At 51.7% G+C, this 21,830-nt stretch overlaps 1 protein-coding gene across 1 annotated transcript in view; it reads left to right on the top strand.

Moving 5' to 3' along the window:
• Klp98A (kinesin-like protein 98A) overlaps window positions 1–21,830 on the top strand; it is a 404,256-nt gene that overhangs the window by 192,667 nt on the left and 189,759 nt on the right. The window contains exons 17-19 of the mRNA XM_069329479.1: window positions 5,497–5,711; window positions 11,477–11,617; window positions 16,020–16,071. Of these exons, the coding sequence (XP_069185580.1) occupies window positions 5,497–5,711; window positions 11,477–11,617; window positions 16,020–16,071 (408 nt within the window). The remainder of the gene's footprint in view (window positions 1–5,496; window positions 5,712–11,476; window positions 11,618–16,019; window positions 16,072–21,830) is intronic.

The raw sequence follows: 21,830 nt of genomic DNA, 5'->3' as shown, positions 1-21,830 counted from the left end.
CTATTTTCACTCACTTTTACTTGTTTATTGTATTTTATTTGCTTTTACTCTTCCCTGAACCTTTATGTAACCTGGGACACCACTGTAGCCCTCAACCTGTGCCCAATACTTAGGTAATTCGATATTTCCAGGAGCTTGCTGCAGTGTGACTTCTGCCTCCTCCAGCTTCACCTTCGGTTCCTGTGCCTCTTGGGCTCTGTCATGTCTACATGTGACATTGTATGGGGGTCAGCCTCGTTACTTGTGTGAGGAGTCGCCACATTACTTCTTAGTGCTTTCCCGTTCCCATTCTGACACTCAAAAAAAAAAAAAAAAAAAAAAAAAAAAAAAAAAAAAAAACTTTAATTCTATCTGTGGCTCTTTTGGGTACTCAGTTTCCACCTGTGTCCCCTAGTGCGTGTGCCCCTTGTGTTACATATCCTGTCCTTCTCCACCCTGACGATTCCCTTGGGTATCTTGTATGTGGTGATCAGGTCTCCCCTCACTTCCTCTTCCAGCGAAGTGTGGTTTCATTTCCGTAGTCTCTCCTCATGACTTCGGTAGTGTACTTTTTCTTTCTGAAGGGGTTCTGTTCCCTTCTCTGTTGACTGGGCGCTGGGGGAGCAGCTTGCTCTGTTGCCTCTCGCTTGGTCCCGCTGTTGGTGGGCGCTTTGGGTTGTCTTCCGGCCTCTGCTGGCGTCGGAGGCCGGCTTCTCCCCCTTGGGGGGGGTTCAGAGCTGGCGGGGTGGGCTTCTTCCCTGCGCTTCGTCATTTCCTCTTCGTGGGTGCGTGGGGCGTGGTCGATCCGCCCCATCCTTCTGGGCTTCCCGTCTGCTCTTTGCAGTCATGAGCTTTTCCAGTCTGCAGTTCTTCTGGACTACTTCCGTCTGCGCCCTGGATCCTCTGCCCTGCTCGGAGGACTGTTGTCTCCTGTTCGGATTCTGTTAGGGCCGGGTGCATGGATGGTGGACCTGGACCTCCAGGTCACTTCTTGACACGTTCCTCTCCAGTTTTTCTGGGGCTAGCACGGTTGGTAATTACCTATGTGTACTTACCTAAGTGTAGTTACAGGATGAGAGCTACTCTCGTGGTGTCCCGTCTTCCCAGCACTTTGTCATATAATGCTTTGATTATAATTGTCATATTGTCATATAATGATTGTCATATGTCATAATATGTCTTCATATGATTGTCATACAATGCTTTGGTGGTGGGGCTTCAGGTTTGCTGTTTTTATTGCATTCCCTATTTTGTGAAGGGCACTTTGTATACTCTTTGCATCTTTACCGGATCTTAGTGCCCTGTCTGCATCTGAGATTCGGTGTCTGGCCTACCTCGACGACTGGCTGGAGTGGGCTCCCAGTCAGTCCGCTTGTCTGCTCACCAGGGGATGGTTCTTTCCAGATCGCTGGGTTTGGTTTCCTGGTGATCTGGAGGTTTTACCTTCTGTTTCCGTCCCGGGTTCGGACCTGGGCCTTGTTTCAGGCTCTTGGGCCCCTCATTGTCTTCCCTCCAGAAGTGTTACTGTGGCTGTGGTCCCGCCTTTGGCTGTTCAGGAGGGGGTCCCGGGTTGCTCAGCGGTTGCTTGGGCGGTTGTGCGGGAGTTTGCACTTCGGCGTGCTTGTCTGCCCGCGGAGTCGGGTTTGGCTCCGGCGTCGGTTGGTTCCTACGGAGACTCCACTTCCGCCTCTTGCATTCCTTGGGTTCCTCTGGGGATCTGGTGTTGGTGCTGCGTCACCAGCTTCCTCTTTGGGGTTTTCGGGGTTCCGTGCCTTGGCGGCTCCCCGAGCCTTCGCTCGATGTGTTCACGGACGGGTCGTCTCTCGGCTGGGGCTTTGTGACCAGTGCTCACCAGGTCGGCCGAGGTTGATGGAGTCTGTCTGTCCGTCGGGCTCACAGCCCGGTTCAGGTGTTCATGGCTGTCTGGTTTGCGCTTCGGAGGGTTTGGGTCACTAGGTACTCTACCGTTCAGCTCTGTTTGGACTGTTCTCTGGTGGTTCTTGCCGGAACCACAGGGGGTTTGGTTAACCGTGTGGTTCGTGTCCGGGGTGTGTCCTGCGTCCTGGTGGACAGCTGTCTCGGTTCATTCCTCTTCGTGGGTTGGCCAGTCGTCGCCGATTCGTTTTGTTGGCTCTGTTGGGCTTATGGACTCCTGGCCATGGACGTCTTCGGGTCGGCGTGGTCTAGGCGTCGCCCGTTTTGTGGCGCCCTTCCCACCTGCGAGGACTTCACGGTGGAGGCTTTCGGCAGGCCTGGTCGAGGTGGGGGGTACCTGTACCTCTTCTCCCGGTCCAGCTGTTGCTTCGGGTTCTGGCTCAGTTGCAGCCCATTCCCACGAGAACAGTCCTTATGGTTCCACTGTGGCCGGCCTGGCCTTCTTTTCAGACGCTGCTTGATAGGTGTCCGTACCCGGGGCGTTTTTCCTGAGGCTTCGCCTCTTTCAGCAGGCCGAATCGGTCCTGTCCGTGACTGGTTCGGCCTTCTCTTTGGCTCTTCGCGTCTGGTATTTTGACGCAGGTATCGCCATCTCTATGGTGTTCAGGTGGCTTTGTTGACGGTGTCCCACCTGCGAGCTTCGTCTTGGAGACTGTATGACGTTTATTACGTCTTCTCGCGTTTTGTTTCCCCTCCGGCCTGCTCATGAGTCGCCTGAGCCATCCTGGTCCTTGTTCAGGGTGCCTTCTTCTCTTCCCCTCAGTTTGTGGTAGCCCCTTCGGTTTCAGTTTCCTCCTCTTTGGTACTGGTGGTAGCTATTGGTGTGCAGCCTTTCTCTGTCCTGGCGACGGTCGAGACGGCTGCTTTCCGGAGGGGTTCTTGGGGTATTGGTACTTGTTTGGTTTGGCCGGGGGGTGCGTCCTGTGTTGTCCAGTTGTGCTTTTTGCTGTTGCCGGCGTACCGTGCCTGGGGATGCGCTGTGGTTGATCCGGTTCCTTCGTTCCCTGTTTTCAGGGCTCGGGTCTCCCGGGTCGTCCGCAGTGTTTTCCTTCTTACTGCGGTCTGTCTTTGCGCCCGTGCTGTTCAGACGTTTGCAGCATTTGCTGCTGTGTTGGTGACGTCTCGGGCGCAGGGATTTGTGGGTCGCCCAGGTTTTTGGCCGCCCATCCATATGTGCGTCTGTTCTTGGGCGTTCTTGTTGCCTTGGGTCGCAGGTTTGCGACCGGTTGTCTTGGCTTTGCGTTGCAGAGTTTGTGGCGGCCGCCTCCCGGGTTAGCCCTTTCTTTTCCTTCTCTTTGGGTATGAAGCTCCAGGGAGCCGTAGGGGCTCCCCACAGAAAACCAGCGTTGAATGTAATGAAACGCCATTTTCTGGGTGAGCCCCGGAGGCTCCCTGGAAACCCTCCCTCCCACCGGTCGGCGTTTTTTTCGCGTTGGTTGAAGCTTAGCTTCCGAACTGGAGCTTGGCAGCCGGCGCGGTAGGTCCGGGGCTCCCCCTCCCCCTCCCGGGGTGGGGAGGGCTGCGCGGACGATCGGCGCGGCAGTAAAGTGTGATGTTTGCTTGTTTGCTTGTTTCCTTGGGATTGTAGGGAGTTTTCTACCTCTGTTCGGTTTTTGTTGTAGTTTCTTACCATGTGGGGTTTGTTTTGTTACGCCTACCTTTCTGGGTGCCTAACCCCGGTCGATGGCAGATAAGGAAAACCCCCAACCATATGGGGTTTTCCAGGGCCATTGCTCCCTGAAACCTCTCTGAAGGGGCCAGGTTCTGGCGCTGGTCCCTGGTAGGTCTGAACTCCTTAGCTAATGTCCCGGTCTAACATAACATACATTAGCCCGATAAGCTCCAGGGAGCCTCCGGGGCTCACCCAGAAAATGGCGTTTCATTACATTCAACGCTGGTTTTTTATCCAATCGACCTCGGGATAGTATCAAAATAAGCGCCTTTTGAATGCGCACAATTTGATACCAAAATGAAAGATGTAACATGAAACTTGATGTCCGAACACTTATAAGATTATAAATAGGCTTTTAGTCAAAATATTAAAATATTTGTTAAAATTCTATTTATTATCCTATTATCTTGGGACTAGTTTTAAAATGCGCGCCTTTACATTGCGAACAATTTGATACCAAAATGAAAGACGTAACATGAAATTTGATGTTATCAAATTGAACGAGTATGCACATTAGGTTGCAGTGTACAAATTGGTAGTCGTTCACGAGTAACTTTAGGCTTTTCTGCAGGGGAGGCATTCCAGGCTTTTGTACATTATATTCATACACATCTGTAGGGAATTTAATTGCGAACACAATGATACCAAAACGAGCGATGTATCACGAGAATTAAGGTGAGAAAAATGGAACGAGTATGCACATGTTACTGATTTTGTGGTTTCACGGGTAACTTTTGCCAACTTACGGCTTTGCTGTTGGGAGTCACGCCAGGCTTTTGGACATTATATTTATACACACCTGTAAGGAATTTAATTGCGAACACAATGATACCAAAACGAGCGATGTAGCACGAGAATTAAGGTGAGAAAGCTGAAACGAGTATACACATTTAGGTACCACCGCGCTCTTGCCCGCTCGCTCGGTGCATGACCCCTAAGTTGACCGGGTGCCTGCCCAGTGAGCGATAGTGCTAAAAGTCCATTTCATACAAAATCAGCCTCACACACAATTAGAATGGGTACGAAAAAATAAAAAAGAGTTTTCTCGTTTGGTGCTGTTTCCCGCCGACCGAGAATACTCGTTTGGCGCATTACATGGATGGCGAAATACTAAAGAAATTGTTCATGACTTTTGTTAGGCCAAAGCTAGAATATGCAGCGGTTGTGTGGTGTCCATATCTTAAGAAGCACATCAACAAACTGGAAAAGGTGCAAAGACATGCTACTAAGTGGCTCCCAGAACTGAAGGGCAGGAGCTACGAGGAGAGGTTAGACGCATTAAATATGCCAAAACTAGAAGACAAAAGAAAAAGAGGTGATATGATCAAAACGTACAAAATAGTAACAAGAATTGATAAAATTGATAGGGAAGATTTCCTAAGACCTGGAACTTGAAGAACAAGAGGTCATAGATTTAAACTAACTAAACAAAGATGCCGAAGAAATATAAGAAAATTCACTTTTGCAAACAGAGTGGTAGACGGTTGGAACAAGTTAAGTGAGAAGGTGGTGGAGGCCAAAACCGTCAGTAGTTTCAAAGCGTTATATGACAAAGAGTTCTGGGTAGATGGGACACCACGAGTGTAGCTCTCATTCTGTAACTACATTTCGGTAATTACACTTAGGCAATTACACTTAAGTAATTACACACAATCTACACTATAGGACATCGAGGTAGGCCTTCTCAGCCGTTGGAGTCAGGCTGTGTTGGATTACTACGCTGTTTCTATACTGTAGTTGGGGGAATAAAATAAGTTGTAAATAAATAAACTTTTGTCTCTGGTAGGCTGAACTGAACTCCACAGCTGATGTGATCTTATATTTGGATCTAATAATATAATCTCAGCAAGATACAGTAGCTTCAGGGAGCCACTGGGTTCATCGCTTTTCATTGAACGCTGGTATTTCAGATTCGTGAGCTTGAAGCTTTAAAACATCATTATTGCAATTTAGAGGACCAACTAATACATCAACCATCTGTTACAAGACTGGATTCACAGGGCTGCACAGCAATTACTCAAGAATTAAAAGACGAGGAGAATGAGCTAAAAGATGAGGAGAATGAGCTGAAAGCTGAGAGACCAGCACATCTTCCCTTAGATTCGACTCTTCTGCAAGAGGACAGGTAAATTCAATTTCCATGATGTCCTTATTGGTCCATTTTTTTGTGCAGTACAGTATAACTTATCCAGCATATTGCATGTTAGTGTTCAAATAGTGATTAGGTGTAGCCAGTTGCACCAAACTTGTTACAATTTGGCACATTTTCTGCAAATTTTTGTTATGTATTTTTATCAGTTTATTTTTTCTAGCTTATTTACATAAGTTCACACACATGCATGTACACAGACTGCCAACACTTCAATGTGGGAGCTCCAAGAAATAATTTTGCCATCTAAGTATTGTGGTAACTTAGTGCTTACCTATCAGAAAGTGAGGGAAAGCGAGATTTAGCTCTTATGCCCTGCCTCCTAGCTGTTTATACCTGGTGTGCTAGTTACCTCTCTCAACATAACCATTTCTGGGGGGAGCCCCTTTGGAGCCCCAGAGCTATCCCGGCTGATATCCATATCAGCCCCAGAACTATCCGGGCTAATATGAATGTACTAGACCCCGGCATCAGTCAATGTGTATGGAGTTCTAGGCCTACCAGGGACCATGAGCCAGAACATGGCATTCTCAGAGAGGTACGAGGAGCAATGGCCTATAGAAACCACTGTGTGGTTGTAAGCATTCTATGTCTGCCATTGACCGGGTCAGGCACCCAGAAAAGTAAGCCCCCAAAACAAACCCCTATTCTGGTTAAAATATTGCTGCTGAAGGCCGAACTAGTGGACAGAACTCCCGAAATGAAAACGAGCAAATGAGCATGATATCACCACGTCACCATGCCTCTGTGCAACCCTCACTCCCTCCCAGGGAGGGTCAAGGGGGTGCCCCAGACTCCTGTGCCGGCTATCCACCCTGCAGTTCTGTAGTTGATGTGGAACTGGCAAGGTCATGTGCCTTTGGCTCCAGAATTTTCCAGTTCTGTGCCTTGTAGTGTGGTGCTGTCTCTTCAGGGGTGTGCGATCCAGGAGTAATTTCTCCAGTACTCGGACTCCATGCGCCTAGGGTTCCCTTCCCTAGGTGCCTTGTAAGTACTGCCCTTAGGGATTTGGAGATTACCTTCCACATACAGGTCACCTTGGGATCTACCTCTGCTGTGTCTTTTGCTGCTCGGTAATTGACTGCCCTTGGAGTCAGCTGGGGTGTTTCTTGCTTTCCTGTTTGCCTCTGGGTAGGGGGTAGTTTTTTGTCACTGGTTGGGGCGCAAGGTATTATGCACCCAGTTGTCACCTCTCATAGTGGCCGGCTCTGTTCCACCTGGGCACATTGTCCTCTTGCGAGTATTTTTGTTTTCCTGTTTGGTGAGAGGTCTGCCCTTTGTATTTTGGTGGTCCTCCACTAGGCCCCCGCGAGTGTACACATCCCGGGGGTTCAGCTTTAGCAGTTTGCTTGGAAGCTTTTGGGCGCCGGGTAGCAGTACCCTGCCTGGGCTTTCCCTAGCGAGATAACGCGACTAAGCTCCTTGAGAAACCCCACAGGGGCGCTCTAATTCAATGGACGTGACCCCTGGGTCCCCTCTCGCTTTGTGCAAGTTTGAAGGTTGCTCTGCCCCCTTGTCTCAGGGTGACTCTCACTAGTTGTGCCTCCATCATTCAGCCTGTTGGGTCAGTGATACTTTCGACCCAGAGTCTTGCGAGTGTTGTTCCTTGTTTGTTTTCCCGTTCACCCAATTCACTGATCATGATATGCGGATGCAGGCTGCTTCAATGTTGCATGCTCGGTGTTGGTTAGCCTTAGGGTGGCATTGGGTGGCCCTTCCTCCTTCGGAACTTTAGGGGTTGGTGGGGCACGCCTCCTGTCCTGCGCTCTGTCAGGTTATCTCGGAGTGAGTTCGCTTGGGTGTGGTCCTGGACTTGTCCTGCCTGAACCCGTCGGTTTATTGCTCCACTTTTAGGATGACTACTCTGTCCCAGGTATATATACCACATATATATACCACATAATTTACCACGTCCTTCTCTTGGAGCCGGGTGCTTGGATGGTGTCCCCTGGACCTCAAGGATGTGTATTGGTATGTCCCGATTCATCCGCGGTTCACGGACTGGCTCGGTTTTGTTGTGGGGCATCAAAGTGACCACTTTCGTTGCCTCCTATTCGGCTTGAATCTGGCACCTCGCGTTTTCACACGCCTTACCCGGGTCGTGGTGGCCCATCTGCGTCTCTTAGGGGTTCTGGTTCTGGCCTACCACGGTGACTGGGTGATGTGGGCTCTAAGCCGGTCCGCGTGTCTGCTCGCCAGGGATTTGGTTCTTTCTCAGCTTGCCGGGTTCGGGATCCTGGTGAACTGGCAGAAGTCCCATCTAGTTCCCTCCCAGGTTTGGTCTTGGCTGGCTCTTGTGTGGGATGCTCGGACTGCTTCCTTGTCTCTCCCTCCAGAGCCTCTGCTTCGGCTGTGGTCCCGCCTTTGCCTGTTTCTGGGAGGCTTCTGGGTCATGCGACGGTTACTTGAGGGTTTGTGCGGGAGCCTGAAGTTTGCTATGATGGTCTACCCACCGGGTCAGGTTTGGCTTTGTTGGCTGTTCTGGTTCCTTCTGGGACATCTCTTTTGCCTCTCTCGCAATCACTCGGTTCGGCCTCCGGGGGCCGATTGCTGCGTTGCCAGCTTCCTCTTCAGATTTCTCAGAGTTCAGTGCTTTGACGCCCCCGAGCCCTTGCTCGATGTGTTCACGGATGCAACGTCTCTTGGCTGGGGCTTTGTGAACAGTGCTCACCAGGCTGGCCAGGGGCTGTGTGGTCCGTCTTGCTCACTGCACGGTGCGGGACTTCATGACTGCGTGGATGTCACTTTGGAGGGTGCGCGACTTCATGACTGCGTGGATGTCACTTTGGAGGGTGCGGGTCACTTGCGGATCGATGATCCGGCTCTATTCGGACTGCTCCCCTGTGGTTCATTGTCAGAACCACAGGGGTTCAAAGTGGTCCTTGGTTCTTTCAGGCTGGTTGCTTCGGGTGACTCGTCTGCTAAGTTCTCAGGGTTTGGCTCGCCTAGCGGTTCATGTCCAGGGAGTGTCCAACATACTAGTAGATGGCCTGTCCCCTTTTCATTCCCCCTGTCCACATAATGGACATTCGACACAGACTTGTTACATTGGCTCTGCTGAACGTTCAGGTGCCTGGAAGTGGACCTCTTCATGTCGGCTTAGTCGAGGTGTCTTCCGGTATATGCAGCGCCCTTTCCCAACTGCGAGACCATCGGGGTCTATGCCTTTTAATCGGACTGGTTGAGGTGGGGTTACCTATACCTTTTCCCACCGGTTCAGTTGTTACTCCAAGTCCTGGCTGGCTTGGAGACTTACCAGGGAAGGATAGTCCTGTTGGCACCTTGGTGGCCGGCACAGCCTTGGTTTCAGGCACTGCTTGCTCGGTATCCGAACCCCGAGAGGTCTTCCTGTGACTCCGCCTCTTTCAGCAGATCAGTCCAGTCTGGTACAATGCTGGTTCAATCTTCTCTTCCGTTCTTCACGTCAGGTCTTTTTGACGCAGATTTATCACCACATATGGTGATCAGGTGGCTTCGTTGATGGTGTCCCACCTGCGAGTTTTGTCTCGGCGGCAGTATGAAGTTTCCTGGCGGTCCTTTTGGCACTTTTTGTCTCTTTGTAGGTTGTCTTCGATTTCTGATTGGGTTGTTGTATTCTTTTTCTCTCTTCGTTGTTTCAGGACCCTCATCTTTTGCTGAATACTGTCGCTTCATTTCATGAGGCACTGGCGGAGCTGCTGCTGCCTGTGTTTGGGGTGGATGTCACTTCTGCTCTGTTCTGCAAGCTTTCTCGGGTGTTGTTTCACCTCCGGCCTGCTCATGTGCCGCCTGAGCCGTCCTGGTCTTTAGACCGGGTGCTCACCCGTCCTTCTTCTCTTCAGTTTGTGGTGGCCCCTTCGGTTCAGGACTGCTTTTCTAAGGTGCTTTTCTTGTTGGCACTGGCCTCTGGGGGCCACGTCGGGGAGCTTCATGCTCTCCTCCAGTGCAAGGGTTTCTGCTCTATCGAACTTGGTGGTAGGTTTGTTTGTGTTCAGCCATCTCCTTTTCTGGCAAAGAATGAGACGGTTGCTTTCCAGAGGGGTCCTTGGGTTGTTGATGCTTGGTTGATCAGGCCTGGGGTGCATCATGTGTTGTGTCTAGTCGCGGCTCAATACTGTTACCTGCTTGCCACGGCCTCCGTGGCCAGGGACGTGCTTTGGGTTGACCTGGTTTCTCTTCTTCCCTGTTCCCTTTTTCAGGTCTCTCAGGTCGTGCGCAGCGTTATTTGGGCCAGCCAGCCTGCAGTCTATCCCTGTGCCCACGACGTTCGTAAGTTTGCTGTGCTGGCTTCCATCTTCGGTAATATGTCTTCGGCTGACATGCGGGCGCCGGGTTTTTGGAGGTTGAACAGGGTCCTGGCTGTTCACTACCTTGTCAGTGTTCCTGAGCCTAGTCGGGCCTGTGTTGGGTCGGTGATTGCAGCCAGTGGTCTCGACTTCATATTAAGGAGCGAGTGCCGACCGCCTCCCTGGTAAATCCCTCTTGTTTTTGTCTTTGGGTAAGTAACTCTAGGAAACTGACGGAGCTCCTCCCAGAAAATCAGCATTGAATGTAATGAAACGCCATTTTCTGGGTAAGACCTGGAGGCTCCCTGGCAACCATCCCTCCTTCTGGTCGGCGTTTTTTTGCATATTTTTGACATCCAACCGCAGAATTGGGGTGTGGATAGCTGGTTTGGGGTCTGAGACTTCCTCTTCACCCCCCTCGGGGAGGGGGGAGCTGTGCAAACAGAGGCACGGTGGCGTGGTGATGTCATGCTAGTTTTCATTTGATGAGTTCTGTCCACTAGTTCGGATTTCAGTAACAATTTCTTAACCAGAATCGGGCATTGTTTTGGGGCGCTAATCTTTCTGGATGCCTGACCCGGTCGATGGAAGATATAGAATGCTTCCAACCACACAGGGGTTTCTATTGGCCATTGCGCACCGTGTATCTCTGAGGGGTCCAAGTTCTGACTTGTGGTTCCAGTAGGATTATGAACTCCATTCACTATGACTAATTCCTGGGTCTAATACAGTCACATCAGCTCGGATAGCTCCGGGGAGCCTCCGGGTCTCGCCCAGAAAATGGTGTTTCTTTACATTCAACGTCGGTTTTTTGTTTTCTAAACATAAAAGTAATTATAATATACCACACCTTGGGTTCCTCAATAGTATGGGAAGAAATGCAAAGTTTTGTTGAAACAACTTGCCCAAATCAAGCTGCATTAGGCCGTTGTCTTAACCTTTTCAGTGACACTGTGATGCCTCACTTCAGACAAATGTTAAAACAGGTCTCTAAGGAAAGGTTCTTAGTGAGAAAAACAAGTAGTAAGCCACAACCAGGTCTTAGTGGTATGCAGGCAAAATGTAGGAGAGTTCCCCAGAGAAGTCATCACTGCTTGATGTTATAATGGAAGGGGGACTCCCCTTCCTAACACTTACACCTCTCCAACTCCCCCCCCCCCCCTCCCTCCTCACCGTCTTCCATATGCCAACAAGAATCATCAATAAAGGTAAACTATAACTTGTACATACTATAGTACAAAATATGTGTCTGTATTATGTATGAAATGTATTTGAAGTTAATATTTTTGGGAGTGTGGAATGGATTAATAGAATTTACATTATTTCTTATGGGAAAATTCATTTCAAGTTATGAATTTTAGAGTTACGACCCGTCTTTGGGAACGGATTAAATTCGTAAAGGGAGGTACCAATGTATTGCTGTGTGTAAAATATGAATATGCAGTGGTTATCAAGTTATTCATTGTAACTTTTCAGATTAGCTCTGCTTATTGAGCGAGAAGTTCAGAGACGTGTTCTTGAAGAAGTTGTTGCCCGAGAAAGTGCAACTTTGAGTGCAAGGTCACCTTTCCGAAGAACATACCGTTCCATGAGCGCCTCATTGGATCCTTGGAGTTTGTAAGTTGATGATATTTTTTGGTTGATTTATACTGCATATGTTTATGTTTACATATTTAACCCTTAAGTTGTGCAACACATCATATGATGGGTTGAGTGCCTTGCTATTAAATGCACATCGCATCATATGATGTATTGGAGTACTACGCAAGATTTAAACGGCCCACGCATACACAGGGTTCACCTCACCTTCATCAGGGCTCTTGTAAACAGACGCCATTTAAAAAAAAATCGTGGGGCAAATTCCCGGGTGTGAGGGCTTCATTAATGAGTGAGCCACCAAGCCTGACACATGCAGCATGAGCTCACAGCACTGCTGTTCAGCTTGTGACCACAGCATCGCCTAAAAATGCCATAATATATATGCTCATGCTATTATTTAGTGATGATATTATTACAGAATACCCCTGACTGATAAAAATGACCAGGATTCTGATAATAGCAGGATTGTTGTGATAATTAGTACTGTAGTGGGAGGAGTAGTCTTGGTGGGGAGGGAGGTAGCATTGTCTGCTGACTCTGTGTGACCACCTTTTACTGTCTTGACTCACTATACCAGCTTAGTTGTTCGTTATGGTGAACACGGATGTAGATACTTATATGTAACATGTATATACAGTGTAATAACAGCAAAAGGAGTGTGGGGAAGAAGCCATTTTGGTGATGGGGGTGGCAACATCTGTATGATTTGTCATTTTGGTAAGGGTGGCCACTATGCTCTTTGGGCATTATACTGGCTTAGTTGAACAGGTGAACAAAACATGTAGATACTTATATATAACATCTGTATATAGGGTAACAACACCACAAACAGTATTGTTGGGGTGAAATTTTAGTCCATCTGACCTTGAATGTGTAAGGGAGGTAGCCACCAGCTGACTGTGTGTAGCGACGACTCTTAGTGCCTGAACTAACTATATCAACTTAGTTGTATAGTTGTGGTGAACAAAACATGTAGATACTTATATATAACATCTGTATATAGTGAATAAAAGCAAAAAAAGTATTGTGGGAGGAGAATGTGGGTGAGTCAGGTGAGTTGAGGCCTGGCCAGCCAGGGGCGGTGGGGTCCGTCCTTCCGTTGAGTTCACAGCATGGTGAGGGTGTTCGCAGTGGTGTGGTTTGCTCTTCGGAGGATTCAGGTCGCCCACGGATCGGCGATCTGGCTCCATTCGGACTGCTCCCCGGTGGTTCCTTGCCTGGACAGAGGGGGTTCGATGCAGTCCTTGGCTCTTTGGGATTGGTCGCTTCGGGTGACTCGTCTGCTGAGTTATCGGGGTTTGGCTCTTCTGGCGGTTCGCGTCCAGGGGGTGTCCAACGTCCTGGCGGTTGGCCTGTCCAGGTTTGTACCCTGTCTACGGCGTGGTCGATCGACGCTGACTCCTTCCGTTGGCTCTGCCGGACGTTCAGGCGCCTGGAGGTGGACCTCTTCGCATCGGTGTGATCAAGGAGTCTTCCGTTTTCCGTGGTGCCCTTCCCCAACTAAGAGGCTGTTGGGTTCGACACCTTTCAGCAGGTCTGGTCGAGGTGGGGGTTCCTGTACCTCTTTCCCCCGGTTTAGCTGTTATTCCTGGTCCTGGCTCGCTTGGAGGCTTCCCAGGGTTGTATGGTCCTCTTGGCCCCTTGGTGGCCGGCCCAGCCGTGGTTTCCGGCGCTGCTTGCACGGTGTCCGAACCCGGAGGTTATTCCGCGGCTCCGCCTCTTTCTGGAGAGCGGGTCGGTCCGGTACGAGACTGGTTTGCTCTTCTCCGCGAGTCTTCGCGTTTGGTGTTTTTGACTTGTGTTTCTCACCATCCCTATGGTGAGCAGGTGGCTTCTTTGTTGGTTTCTCACCTGCGGGTTCCTCTCGGCAGCAGTATGAAGTTTCCTGGCGGTCCTTCCGGTTCTTTTTGGCCCTTCTTCGTTGTTGTTTGCTTTTGGTTCATGTGGTGTTGTCCTTTCTCTCTTGGTTGTTCCAGGACCGTCATCTGCTGCCTAATACTGTTGCCTCGTATCGTGCGGTGCTGGCGGAGCCGCTGCAGCTTGCTTTTGGTATCAATGTTACTTGTGCACCGTTTCGCAGGCTGTCTCATGCGTTGTTTCACCTCCGACCTGCTCATGCGCCACCTGAGTTGTCCTGGTCTTTGAACCGAGTGCTCTCCTATCTTTCTTCTCCTCGGTTTGTTGTGGCTCCTTCGGTTCAGGATTGCTTTGCTAAGGCTCTTTTCTGTAGGGAGCCCCTACGGCTCCCTGGAGCTTATAAGGCCGAGGTGGTCGAGGTGGAGGTACCTGTTCCTCTTCTCCCGGTCCAGCTGATACTTCGGATTTTGGCTCGGTTGGAGCCCATTCCCACGAGAGTAGTCCTTATGGTCCCTTGGTGGCCGGCCCAGTTTTATTTTCAGACGCTGCTTGATAGGTGTCCGAACCCGGGGCGTTTTCCCCGCGGCTCCGCCTCTTTCGGCAGGTCGGACCGGTCCTGTACGTGACTGGTTCGGCCTTCTCCTCGGCTCTTCGCGTCTGGTTTTTGACGTGGGTATCACCATCTGTGGTGATCAGGTGGCTTTGTTGACGGTGTCCCACCTGTGAGCTTCGTCTCGGCAACAGTATGACGTTCCTGGTGTTTCTATGCACCTTTTTCTTGCTCTTCGTAGGTTGTCTTCTCTTTTGCATCGGGTTGTCTTGTCCTTTCTTGGGTTTTCTGGACTACAGTTATTTGATGTTTCCTACTGTCGCTTCGTTTTGTGCGACGCTGTCGGAGCGGCTTCGGCTTGCGTTCGGGGTGGACGTCACATCTACCCTGTTCCGTATGCTTTCTTGTGTTTTGTTTCACCTCTGGCCTGTTCATGCGTCGCTTGAGTCGTCCTTTTACACAACCCCCCCCTGCACCCGAGCTATGTCAATAGCTATGTCAATGTAAGGGCGAAGAGGGAGAACGGCCTATTGACATAGCTCGGGTGCAGGAGGGAGTTGTGTAAAAGCCTGGTTTGTGCCTCGGAGAGGCTACGGGATCCAGTAAGTTCAGTAGAACTTCGGTTTCAACCCTTTTAACCCTGTCGTAGCTCAGTCGATTAAGGCAGTGTCTGGAATGCTCCCGGACGCAGGTTCGAGTCCTCGTCACGGCCCTTGTGGATTTGTTCATTTGATGCATCACATTAGTGTGATCTCTGTGTGTGAAGATGTAAGGGCGAAGAGGGAGAACGGCCTATTGACATAGCTCGGGTGCAGGGGGGGTTGTGTAAAAGCCTGGTTTGTGCCTCGGAGAGGCTACGAGATCCAGTAAGTTCAGTAGAACTTCGGTTTCAACCCTTTTAACCCTGTCGTAGCTCAGTCGATTAAGGCAGTGTCTGGGATGCTCCCGGACGCAGGTTCGAATCCTCGTCACGGCCCTTGTGGATTTGTTCATTTGATGCATCACGTTAGTGTGATCTCTATGTGTGGTTCTTGGGTCTAGTCAGGCCTGTGTTGCTTTGGGTCGGTGGTTGCAGCCAGTTGTCTTGATTTTGCGTTAAGGAGTGAGCAGTGACCACCTCCTGGGTGAGTCCCTGTGGTTTTCATCTGTGGGTAAGTAGCTTCAGGGAGCTGATGGGGCTACCCCCAGAAAACCAACGTTGAATGTAATGAAACACCATTTTGTGGGCGAGTCCCGGAGGCTCCCGGCAACCCTCTCTTCCCCGGTCGGTGTTTTTTCGTGTGTTTTTGATATCTAGCCTCAGACCTGGGTTGTGGATGGCCGGCGCGGGGTCTGGCGCTCCCCCTTTTCCCTCCCTGGGAGGGGGGGAGCTGCGCATGTGACGTCATACTTGTTTGCTCATTTCTGTTTGGGGAGTTTTATCCACTTGCTAGGCTTTTTGTACGAATTTTCATCATAATAGAGGTTTGTTTTAGGACACTTACCTTTCTGGGTGCCTAACCCAGTTGATGGCAGACATAGAATGCTTCCATCCTCACGGGAGTGTCTATAGGTCATTGCTCCTCGTGCCTCTGTGAGCGGGGGCCAGGTTTTGGCTCATAGTCCCCGGTGGGCCCACAGAACTCCATACACATCACTGATGCCAAAGTCTGACTTTAGTATATCAGTCTGCATAGCTCCCGGGAGTCTCCATGACTCACCCAGAAAATGGCGTTTCATTACATTCAATGCTGGATTTTTTTTATTTGCTTACTTTCTGGATGTTTTCTTGAGGTGGGTGATCATAACAATCCCCTGCTCCTTGAGCCTCTGTGATAAGGGCCAGGTTCTGGCTCTGGTCTCTGGAAAACTCTAGGATTCCAAAGGTTGATGTGACCCATGTGTGGAGCTACCTCAGCTAGCTTGTTATAGGGAGCTACCATTTGGCCTCTGCAGAAATGTTTTTTTGTTTGAATAAATTGATCCTATATTTGCTAATTTATAGCTCTCAGTAATTCAACTTTTTCTTTCCAGAGGAGTGAGGGTCTTATCTCCATCAGAACTGAGGCCATACACTTCAATGAGTGTAAGTGATTTACTTTGTCAAGATATTGAAGATTGGTATCTCAGTTTCTAAATGATGTCTCAAATTGTATCATGCATTTTGCTTTAATATATGTTTTGTCCAGATGAACAGGCTAGTATATTTCTCCATCCATTTGCTCATATTTGCCTCCCTTTCCCTCTTGAGCACTTACTGCCTTGAGCATCTAGCAGGTGGGGGATGGGGAGCACTTGCATACTCCACCAATTAAGAGAGCAGTCTAGTATTGCTCACAAGTAACACTAAACCATGTGAAGGGCATAAATAAATATATTCCTAGTAATGAGGCCTTGGAATCTCAACCCAGAAGGGCTACCATAATGCAACAGGTGGTACTTGATTGTTCTCTTACAATTGTTGCTTTGGATTACCCCTCTCCCAACGACCCACTACAAAACCCCAAAACAATCCTGAAGAACACCATAGAACCTGAATTTACTACTGTACAGTGCATGACATTTTCTGGGGGGAGCCCCGTCGGCTCCCCGGAGCTTTACCGGCTGATATGCTAATGTCAGACTTTGGTATCAGTCATGTGTATGGAGTTCTGTGGGCCTACCAGGGACCACGGCCAGAACCTGGCCCCCTCAAAGAGGCAAGGGGAGCAATGGCCTATAGAAACCCCCGAGTGGTTGGAAGCATTTTATGTCTGCCATCGACCGGGTCAAGCATCCAGAAAGGTAAGCATTCCAAAACAAACCCCTATTCTGGTGAAAATTGCTACCTAAAGCCAAACTAGTGGATAGAACTCTTCAACAGAAAACAAGGAAACAAGTACTGTATGACGTCATACGTCACCGCGCCGCTGTCTGCGCAGCTCCCCCCTCCCCGGGAGGGGGAAGGGGGAGCCCCAGACCTCCCACTCCGGCTATCCACCCATCAGTTCTTCGGCTGATGCTATAGGCAACGGTTATGTGCTCCGGCTCCAGTGGTTGTTTCAGCACTGTTCCTAGAGTGTGGTGTCTGTTTTCTAGGTGGTGCGTGAGCCGGGAGTGATTCTCCAGTACTCGGGCTGCATGCGCCTAGGGTTCCCTTCCCTAGGTGCCATGTAAGTACTGCCCTTGGGGCTTGGGGCCACCTTCCACAAGTTCCTTGGGTCCTGCCCCTGCTTGGCCGTTTACTGCTTGGTTTTCGGCCGCTCTTTGTGTGATCGGGTGTTCTGTCTCCCTTGTTCGCCTTAGAGTAAGGGGCAGTTTTTGCACTGGTGGGGCGCGGGGTACTGTGCAGCTTGTATTTACCAATCATTGCGGCCGGCTCTGTTCCGCTTGGGTACGCTGTCCTCTTGCGGGGTTTTCTTTTTCTTTTTATTTATCTACCTGGTGGGGGGGGGGTCTGCCTTCGTTCTTGCCCCTTGTGTCCCTTGTGTTCTGAGTATTTTCTGGTGGTACCCCCTGCTAGGTCCCCGTGAGTGTACACGTCCCGGGGGTTCAGCTCTTAGAAAGTTGTTTGGTAGCTTTGGGTGCCGGTTAGCAGTACCCTGCCTGGGATTACCTGAGCGCGAGTCCTCTTATAGTAAACGCTCGGGACCCTGGGAAACCCCTGGGGGCGGGCGGGTCCGATGGATGTGACCCCAGAGTCTTCCCCTCGCTTCCAGCGAGTTTGAGGGTTGCTCTCACCCTTTGTCTCTGGGTGACTCTCTGTTTTGCCTCCGTCTGCTGCCTGTGGGGTCGGTGACACCTTCGACCCGGAGTCCTGCGAGTTTGATTGCTCGTTGGGGCTCGGTTACCCAGTTGTGCTGACAAAGCGGGTGTGGGCAGCAGGGGCGTTGCACTTGAGCCTTGGTGGTGGCAACGTTCTCGTGGTTTCCTCCCCGGGAGCTCCGGGGCTGCCCCGTTGTAGTTCGTTTTGGGACTTGGTGTTGGTTGCTTCGGTTCCATCCACGCCCCCTTGTCTTTCCCCTGGATCACCCTTCCTGCCTGCATCCGGTTCCTTACCGTCTGTAGGTTCGGGGCGGGGTTTTTGATGGTGTTGAGACTCGGACAGTCTCGGGGAATTCCCCTTCCGGGGTAGTGACGGGGGCATTTGAGCCTGTTCCTCCAGCTGTGTTGTATGAGTCTGTCAGTGGGCTCCCTTCCTTAGTGTTTTCACGGCTGCCCCGGTTTTCTGGTACGGCCGGGGCTTTGGGGGAACGGCTCGGCCCCGGGGCCTGTCGTGTAGGTTCCCGGGGCTGGGGAGGGGCTGACTTGGGGGGCCTTGGCCCCGTTGGACCCCGTGGGTTTTTTTTTATCCCCCTCTAGGCGGGGCTTGTGGTTACGCGGAGTGGGGTCTTTCCTCCCCACTCGCCGTACGTGCTGTTGGGCGTCGGCCCCTCCCTGGGCTCGGTTCCTTGGCCTTTGAGTCGGTTGGTTCCGTCCTGTGGGTGGATGTTTCCTCCCACCCCTTTTTGGGACGGTGTTTTCGTCATGTTTCCCTGTTCGATGGGGTTCTGCGTGACTTCTGATCTCGGGTGCGCCTGCGCCTTCGTGTGCCTTCGGGACTAGTGTTGGCTTCTGTGTTCTCGAGGGTACGGGAAGTTTTTTCACTACTTCCCGCATTATTGAAACGTCTGTCGGCTCCTCGTCCTTGTCGCCCTGTTATGCTACTTGTCGCCCTGTTGGGCTACTTGTCGCCCTGTTTTGCTACCTGTCGCCCTGTTGGGCTACCTGTCGCCCTGTTGGGCTACCTGTCGCCCTGTTGGGCTGCCTGTCGCCCTGTTGGGCTGCCTGTCACCCTGTTGGGCTGCCTGTCGCCCTGTTGGGCTGCCTGTCGCCCTGTTGGGCTGCCTGTCGCCCTGTTGGGCTGCCTGTCGCCCTGTTGGGCTGCCTGTCGCCCGGTTGGGCTGCCTGTCGCCCGGTTGGGCTGCTTGTCGCCCGGTTGGGCTGCTTGTCGCCCGGTTGGGCTGCTTGTCGCCTGGTTAGGCTGCTTGTCGCCCGGTTGGGTTCCTTTTTGGGCTCTTTGCTTCTTTGGCCGGTTTTATTGTTCCTGCTTCCTCTTTTGGCTACTTTTCTCGTGCAGTAGTCCTGGCTGGCGCCTTCCCGCAGAGAGGGTGTGCGGTTCGGCCAGCGTGTTATGCGCATGCGCCGTGGAGTTTGTTTTGGTCTGAGCGGTGTTTCAGTGCTGGTGTTTTGCGCCCTTTTTGCTACAGTGCTTCGCCTCTCGTTCTTCTCCCTGGCTGCGGTATGTGCCCCTTCGCTCGGGGGGTGTCCTGGTTCCCAGTTGTGGGGGAAGACACCTCGGTTTTCCCTGTCATGGGTGTGGACCGCCTCCTTCGCCTCTCCCTGCTCTCCTGCGGGTCCGGCAGGGTCCGGCTTTGGCGTCTTCACCTGGCGGTGCTCCCAGGTTCTTCTGGGCACGGTTGAGTCGTCAAGTTCGTGCCACCGTTCGCCAGGTGAGTTTCTGTGGTCTGGCGTCTTTTGGCCGGGCGCTAGGTGCGGAGTTGTTGATATACCTGTCTTTATTTAGGTATATTTTTGTACGACTGAGACCGTTCGCACACCAGTGACTGTCCCTTTTTCAACCCTTCCTGTCCCCCTCATGTGCATGTCCAACCCATGCTGGAGTCATTCAGGGGACCCTCCTTTTTTAATGTTGTGAGGTGTGGGGGTTGTAGGGTTGGTTCTGTACTCACCTGGTAAGGCTTGCTGTGCTTGCAGGATTTGAGCTCTCGCTCTTGGGTCCCGCCTATCTAGTAGAACTTGCGGGATAGTACCAGTGGAGTGCAGTGGTGCTATTGGCACAATTGGGGAACACTGTATTACCATCAGAGGTCTGTGCTTGTTACACGACCTACTTGCGAGCATAAGCCTTCTTGCTGGTTTGTCCGTGGACTTCCAGGGCGCACTAACCTGTTTTCGTAGGGCAGTTCCGGCCCGTCCTGGTCGTGGGGGTATGTGGGCCGGTAGGCTGCTCCTAGCAGCTGCCTGGTGGGCCACCTTCTGGCCGGTCTAGCCTGGCCTTGGGCCGGGCTTGAGGTGTAACAGAGCTCCCAGTACCTCATCCAGCAGGTATCGAGCGGGGTTTCTCCGCCGTCGGTCGCCTGGTGCAGGTTTCTGGGCCTGCGGGGTTTTGTCGTGTCTCCGTTGGCCCTGTCTGGGGTCTGCTTGCTTCGTTCTCTGCCTTTGCAGAAGGGAGTTGCTATTTACATGTTGCATGTTGCAGTGCTGCCTGTTGCTGCTGCTGCACGTGGGCATTGGTACCGTGTTTCACGGTGGCGTGTCCTTGTTCCTGTGTCCGGTTGTGGAGTGGCACTTTGCTGCCGTTTTGTGCCTGGGGATTGCGTGGGGGATTTCTGTCCCTGCCTGATTGTCCACCCATGGGGGTTATCCTGGGGTTTTTGTGCTTCTGCTCTTTCTTCCTGCCTCCTCTGCAGCAGGGGTGTTCTGCGTGTGTTCTTAGGCGTTTGTCAGCCTGTGTCCTGTGATGTGCTTCTTTGTCTCAGTCTATTGCAGTTGTTCGTACCCCTTGGTTCGGGTACTGTTCTGGCGGCGACCCTTCCGCCTTCTTTGGTTTCCTAGCTTGCCCTGCCGGTTTTTTTTTTTTTGGGTCTTGCGATGTCTCGCATCGACCCGTCGTTTCTGAACTCCTGCCGGGCTTACATGCTTTGGGGAGTTTTTCTGTTCGGCAGACGTTCCATCTCCTTGTGCCGCCTGGGTTTCGGTGGTCGCGCCCGAGATCTTCCCGCGGCTCCACCTTTTTCCTGGGCTCGTAGGGGGCCTTGTCGGGGCTGCTTATGTTCTGCCTCGCGGTCTCGCCTCCGGTTGGTGGTCGGGTGGCTTCGTGGTAGGTGTCCCACCTGTGTGCTTCTCTTGGCGGCAGTATGGGGTATTTTGGCGGTCCTTCCTTTTCCTGTCCCTTCTTAGGTGGTTACTCTTGTTAGCTTGGTTTACTCTCGGCTAGGTTTTCTGGTGGGGGTTGGGGGCCGTCGTCTTGCCACATACTGTCGCCTCTTTTCGTGCAGCGCGGGCGGAGCCGCTTCAGCTTGCTTTCGGTCTTGGTGTTGCTTCTGCACCGTTAGTCAGCTGTCTTGTGCGTCATTTCACCTCCGGCCTGTTCGTGCGCCGCTTGCACCATCCTGGTCTCTGGTCGGCGTGCTGTCTTCTCCTCGGGTGTTAATGCCCCTTCGGTTCCGATGTTTTTCGTCGGCTCTTTCCTTATGACCTTTGCCTCTGGGGGTCGAGTCGCTGAGTTTTCTTGCTCCTTCGGTTTTAGTGTTTTGGTTGTTCGGTGGCAGCAGTCTCCATCTTTTCTGGCGCGGGGTGGGGCTGCTGCGTTCTGGAGGGGTCCAGAGTTTGTTGGTGTTTCGTTGGTCGGGCCGGGGGTGTGTCGTTTTTGTGTTCAGTGGCGGCCCTCCGCTGTTATTTGCGTGCCACGGCGTTTGGGTCCGGAGCGCGTTTGGCGTTGATCCGGTTCTGTTCTTCCTGGTTCGCGGGTGATAGTGTCCCAGGTGGTCAGCCGTGTTCTTGCGGCTAAGCTGCCTGTGTTCTTCCCTCATGCCTGTGGCGTTCGTGGCTTCACTGCTCTCGCTGCCGTCTGGACGACGTGGCCTTGTGGTCTTTTGGGCATAGATTTTTGGTGTTCGTGCAGGGTCCTTGCTGCTCGTTGTTCTCGTGTTGTTCCCGGGACTTTTCGGGGCTGTGGCGTCTTGGGTTGGCGTTTGCTGCCGGTTGTCTCGCCTCCTTGGGGGGTGAGTGGTGTCCGCCTCCCGGTTCTGTCCCTTTGACCTTCCTCTGTGGGTAGTTAGCTCCGGGGAGCCGACGGGGCCA

The sequence above is a fragment of the Procambarus clarkii genome, chromosome 22 (genome assembly GCF_040958095.1).
Source record: "Procambarus clarkii isolate CNS0578487 chromosome 22, FALCON_Pclarkii_2.0, whole genome shotgun sequence".
Lineage (NCBI taxonomy): Eukaryota > Metazoa > Arthropoda > Malacostraca > Decapoda > Cambaridae > Procambarus > Procambarus clarkii.
This window is presented reverse-complemented; position numbering and strand designations above follow the sequence as displayed.